This window comes from Camelina sativa, chromosome 3, assembly GCF_000633955.1.
Source record: "Camelina sativa cultivar DH55 chromosome 3, Cs, whole genome shotgun sequence".
NCBI classification, from domain to species: Eukaryota; Viridiplantae; Streptophyta; class Magnoliopsida; order Brassicales; family Brassicaceae; genus Camelina; species Camelina sativa.
In genome coordinates, this window is record NC_025687.1 from 1,613,454 (window position 1) to 1,619,459 (window position 6,006).

Genomic DNA, 6,006 nt, shown 5'->3' on the forward strand with positions numbered 1-6,006 from the left:
AAAAAAAAAAAAAAAAAAAAAAAAAAAAAAAAAAAAAAAAAAAAATAAATAAACCAATCCCGCGGCTTATCGCAGATTTAATCTAGTCTTTATAATTTATTGTTAATATTTTTTTTCTAAATATAAAAAATTCATTCCAGAACCATAAGTTTATAATATCCACAAAAATTAATTTTATTTTCGTTAAACTGGATTTTAAAGAATTTTAACAATAACAAAATACCCCGACAATTAATTTCTGTTAGAAGATAATAAATAGCAATTTATCTATAAATTAATATAAAATCATTGACCCATTATTAATTCATAGAGGTTTTTACTGTATATGGCAAAAAAAAAAAGAGAAAAGAAATTCATTTGAAACGTAGAGGAGGAATAAGGCCAAAGACAAACTCTCTCTTTACACAAATTGTATTTTCATGATTTCTTTTTCTTTTTCTTTTTCTTTTTTTTATAAATTCATTACAAATCCCCCAGTTCACCTCTCTCCTTTTGCTTCATTTCCTCAGAAGTTGCTGCTGAGAGGTTTACGCCACCCCCTGTCTCTCAGTGACCGTTCGATGGCCTGAACTCTGTGTACCCGTTTATCCCAGACGAAAAACTCGGGTTCCCAGACTCCATTCCATAGTATGTGTGATGGTAATTTCCTGGCGATGTTGCATCTTCCATGTTATTATTGTTCCTCATTGCTAGCAATGACAAGTCCATGTTCGCCATTTGCCACTGTGTCGGCATCATACCATCTACATATCCTCCTCCTGGCATGTAATGGAATCCTTCTTCTCCTAAACTCCTCGACCTGCCACCACCAGAAAATAACTCACCTGCATCACCCCCCTGGTATGACGAGTACTGCCCCCCGTTGAACACTTGCTGTTGGGATGGGTTGAATACGCTTCCGTTAAACACCATGTTGCTGCACTGTTCGTCTTCCAGCAAATCGTTGATGATGTCCAGGTGAGGAAACTCATCTGTCATCAAGCTTTGTGCTTGTTGCTGCGCAATCTGCATGTCCACGTGGTTCAGGGATCTGTTGCTAGTGGCGGCGGCTGTATAAGGCTTGTTCATGCCAATGTTTACAGAATTCAAATTCCTTCCTGTCCACAAGTGCCCACCATCTTGACTAAAAGGGAAGCTCGACTGATAAGATGATGATGTCGGTGTTTGCAAGTATGATGATGATGGCAATGTGCTTGGAACAACTCCATGAGAGTTTGGGTGGTGGTTGAAACTAGATGATGAACCAAGAGAGTTACCAACTATGGCGTGCTTATAGGATTGCGGAGTGTAAGTTTGTTGATTGTGTAAGGATGGATCAGGACCTAGACGACCAGCTGAGCTAACCGAACGGGGAAGGGATGTTGTCATTTGAACCGACGAGGAGACAGTGATGGGAGCAGGTTGCATCGCAGGGATTATCGGAGCACTAGAAGGCCTTGATATCGTAGTTGTTGCTGCTGGTTGTTTTGGAGCAGAGATTTTTTGAACATCAGCTCTGAGACCAACAGTTTGAGGTCGAATATCCGACGAAGGAACTACTACTTGACTTGATGAAGGTGGCCCAGTTGCTGACACTATTTTTTTGTTTGGAATAGAGTCTGCGGTTGATACACTCTTTTTCTCCGGTTTCGACTGAGTTAACAATGGTGAAGAATTCTTGGTAAAACTTCTGGGAGAAGAAAGTACAGCAGTGCTTCTCTCTTTAGGTCGATCCATGTCGACCGAGTTCACAATGCTTTGAGCCATGCTGCGTTCCTGGATTTAAAAAACAGATAACCATTGTAAAATTCTGGAAGTCTTTGCATGAAACCAATAATTCAATCAGCGACTTCTAATTTCAAACACTAAAAGCATGAATGACCAACCTTCCCAACAGAATTACGATTTCGAGAACCCTCTGGCTCCTGGGTGTGGGAGACAACAACCCAATCAGATTCACCAGCGTTGCTTGCCTCGGAAGAATAATTCCGACTCTTTGGGTCTGTTCCAAGTGTTGAAGGTTGATCATCTGTCTCACTCGCTAAACTGTGGGCATCAGATGTTGCTTTTACTTGTTGGTTCTTTCCTCTGCAAATCACAAGGTGTATCATTATAATTCAGAACTGAGAAAAAACAAGGAAACAAGCGGAGCCAGAAACAAGCTTACTTGTTTGGCGACTTCTGGTTTCGGAAGGTATTCCCCTGGTAGGACCCATTAGTAACCCCCGACCGGACAGAATCATTAGAACAAGTTGAAGAGCTATCATCCATAGTGGACTGACTCTTCCTTTCTGCAATTCCATTGGGTGCAGATATGGAAATGCCTATTCCTCTGCTGCTCCCTCCTGATGACGGAGGATGAATTTCTACGGCGTCAGTATCCCAATGAACGGGACTACTATCCCTATCTTCTAAATCAGGCTGAAGAATGTCAGCTGAACCATTCACATAATCAGATATGTCAGACACATCTCCCAGAGTATCAGGCTTTTCAGCTGAGGATTGGGCTGTCTCTATGACAGAATCCTTTTCTTCCCCATCGTTTTGGTTTGCCCCAAGATCCTTTTCATGTGTTGCAAAACTTACCTTTTCTTCCTTCCTTTTGTCCTTCCCTTTATTTTTATTCCGTTTCTGTTTCGCCTATAAAATGTTCAACAACCAAAGAAACTCTCATCAACATCCACCAACTTGTCCAGGACAAACAGAAGGAGTAGAAAGTACCACACCTGTTTCTTCTTAGATTTCTTCTCTCTCTCAGCTGTTCCTCTTTTGGCCCTTTGTTCGGTTTCAGCCAACCATGCTTCCTCTTCCTCACGGATAAGTTCTTCCTGCCTTTTTAGCGCAATAGCTTCTTGATATGCAACCTCGATTTTACTGCTGCAATTCTCAGAGATATTGAATTATGATACATAAGCACATAAAGGAAGAACACAATGGCATGCCGTATAGAATAATATTATGCATTGTTACCTGAAGATATGGGAAAGAACATATATCTCTACAGTTCGTCTACCCAGCTCAGTTAAACGTCTCTCATCACGCTCATAGGCTTCCTTGTTGACCTCTTCTCCATCATTGCCATCCTAGATTCGCATCAAAGAACAGAACCTAAGTTTTTCAATACAAGTAACTTTCTATGCAACACGTCCTCTGAAACGGAATAATGAATGACCAACGACAAAAAATGAAAATAAACATGACTGCAGATACGATAACAGATAAAAGAATTACAGCCAGAACTATTTTAATAACCCATGAAGCCGACCTTTGTACGGTTTTGGGGACCTTTCTCATCTTTTGGAGGCAATGGCTCTAGAGCAGCTGTCTCTAGGAGTAACAGCACATCATCAACTAATACAAACATATCTTTGTCCACGCTAACAATCGGAGCTGGCAATTCCTTGGCATCTAACAGTCTTGGCTTAGCTTTCGTGTTCTTGGTTTGGCCTTCAAGAGCCTTCAACCCACTATACAAGGAATCCATCACCAAAGTTGATGTAACTTCTTTTTCTATGAAAAACTGTTTTACAACTCCTTTTAGGATTACAGCCATTTTCTCCCTAGACATCCGACGCCTAGAGTTTTGGTCCATCGCTAACCAGAAGACACCGAAGCTGCAACCAAGAATGATAACCCACTCCTTTTAGGGAACATTGCTTAACTTTCAGAGAGAAAGATATCACAGGAAGTATAAAAGTAAGGCAACAATACTATACTAGATTGGTATAAATCCTGGCCTTCAACAAGTGCGTTGAACTAAAGAAAAAATCCCACATCCTCTTTTAGGGATTTTCCGTCTCAGCATCTCAACCTTGGCTATCAAGACTTGTAAATCAGAGATAGTGAAGAGCCACAGCCACAAAATAAAAATTTACACTAAAAATAAAATAAAATTTGGACTCCAAACGCATGGTGGAAAACAATCTATTCTAACACTGCATGGTTTCATAAAAAGAAGAGGTAAGGTAACCACAGTACTGCCTACTCACTTATCATCTGAAATCTGGAGGAGTTAAGGGTACAAGTTGAAGTGTTAAATACCTTGTCCATCTCGCCTTGTCCTCTATCAACCTCCCGAGTTTGTTTCTTCTCTCTTCAACAAAACGACGGCAAATTTGCTCTACATTCGGCAAATACACCCTAACAAGTTCTCTCCTATAACCACAATCAAGGCAGCGAAAAGGTCGGTCCACCCTCTCCCTGCAAGGAACAATTATAGAGATATTATCCACAATGCATAAATCAGTAATACCAAAGAAATGAAAGAATATAATCTTATCACATGTGTATAACTGAAGAACATATGAACCTATCGAGCTGTAAGTGAATGGCAGCATGGAAAAAAATGGAAGGTGTGGTAAATTTTATACTCATAGACTATGTAAATCTATGCTCATAGATTTACATAGAGTAAATCTTGCATTACCTGATCACCTGCACCTGAGCTTCAATTGTAAGACAGTTAGTATCATCTATGAAGCCTTCCTGTAATTTAGGTAACTCCATAAACTTTTTCCATCCCCAATCATGCTCTTTCTTCCAAAACCGGTGCAATGTATCTGCAAAGAAGTGAATTCAGTTGTCTGCGTGTATAAACGGGGGGCAAATAAATATAAGACTAAAAAATTCACCAGAATACTTGGATTTCTTTATATCATTATTGACCACAGATATAGTAAACTGAGCGAAATGACTCCAGCCTGTGTCCAAGATAGCAAAAAGAACCAACATGAACAGGTATCCAGAGAGAGAGAGAGAGAAAAAGGACAATGCAGTACCAGTGAACAAAATTTACTAGCCTGGAAGTAGTTTATCATAGTTTGCAACACAGAGAAACAAGGAGAGATGATTACAAACATCACAGCCTTGTGGATAAATTAAAATATACCTGAAACATTGAAGAATAAAAATAGAGCCGTAAGAAGTCGCATCCCAAGTTGGGAGAATATATAATAAAGAAGAGAAAGAGAATAACAGAAGGCATGTACCATTTGTAGCCGCCAGCTTCAAAAACACTGCTACGGAGCTCCCTTTTGTTGATTTCTGAAAATTTCGGAATCTTCCAAGTATATTTTCCAAATAACTGAGAGGGTTTAAGACCTGGGAGAAACAAATAAAATTCACATTAAACAGCTGAAACACACACATAAAAAAAAAANAAAAAAAAAAAAAAAAAAGAGAGAATGTAATAAAGCACAAAACCAAACAACTGCAAGGATTAGGCAAATGTAGAAAGAATGAAAGTGAAGTAAAGCGAGAGTGGAGGGGAAATAAAAAGAGAGAGAGTACCAGAAGAATCATCGTCGTCATCGAGATCCCAGTAAGGTGGGGATGTGGAAGGAGTGCCGTTCTCCACTTGAACAGAAGAGCGCCACTCAGAGATTGCTTCTCCTGATGGACTGGAACTGTGTTGTCCATTCGAAGTCTCCTCTACTGATCGTCCAACCCCAGATTCTTCATTAGCACTCTCTGCCATGAATTTGTTTTTTTCCCGTCAAAGCTCTCTCTCTCTCTCTCTCTCTCTCTCCTTTAAACAAACGGAGCAAACAAATCAGATTCTATCAATATGCCACTGAGATGGCAAAAAGAAAGATATAATAGTAGTGTTCAATTGCTGAAACGGTCATAAAATTTTGGATCAAATTGCAACCATCTTCAAAAAAGGTTCAATCAGCAAAATTAATATATAGATTTACAAAATCCATTGCATAAAAAAACGAAACCCTTAAAAACCCAAATCAGATCATCCCACGGGGGCAATAAACCCTAACAAAAAAAAAAAAATCTCCAATCAAAAAGAAATTAAGAGGAACAACAAGATTAATAATAATAATAAATTGGTTTTGTCTATCGAGAGCTACAAATAAATCTCTTAGAGAAACATCTTAATTATTCGGAAACTTAAAAGCAAAACAAAAGCCCAGATGAAATCAACGATCGGGGAAATCAGAAACCCGTAGAGACAGCCCCTAAGCCTCGCAAAATCCGAACAAGATATATAAAAGGAAGGGAGAGGGAGGAGGGAGT

The 6,006-nt window shown here is 39.4% G+C and overlaps 1 protein-coding gene across 2 annotated transcripts; it reads right to left on the reverse strand.

The window, feature by feature from the left end:
- Positions 339 to 5,985, reverse strand: LOC104761920 (MATH domain-containing protein At5g43560-like). Of its 2 annotated transcripts, none has more exons than XM_010485103.2 (12): positions 5,269 to 5,985; positions 4,968 to 5,079; positions 4,779 to 4,867; positions 4,611 to 4,679; positions 4,406 to 4,538; positions 4,021 to 4,179; positions 3,245 to 3,593; positions 2,950 to 3,062; positions 2,706 to 2,853; positions 2,147 to 2,619; positions 1,866 to 2,067; positions 339 to 1,755 (listed from the first exon to the last, which is right to left on the reverse strand). In XM_010485103.2, the coding sequence occupies exons 1-12, from the start codon at positions 5,453 to 5,455 to the stop codon at positions 547 to 549; spliced, it is 3,243 nt and encodes a 1,080-aa protein (XP_010483405.1). In that variant the 5' UTR covers positions 5,456 to 5,985; the 3' UTR covers positions 339 to 546. The 2 variants fall into 2 exon arrangements, with proteins under 2 accessions (XP_010483405.1, XP_010483396.1); XM_010485094.2 differs by having other exon boundaries at positions 2,706 to 2,856; positions 5,269 to 5,983.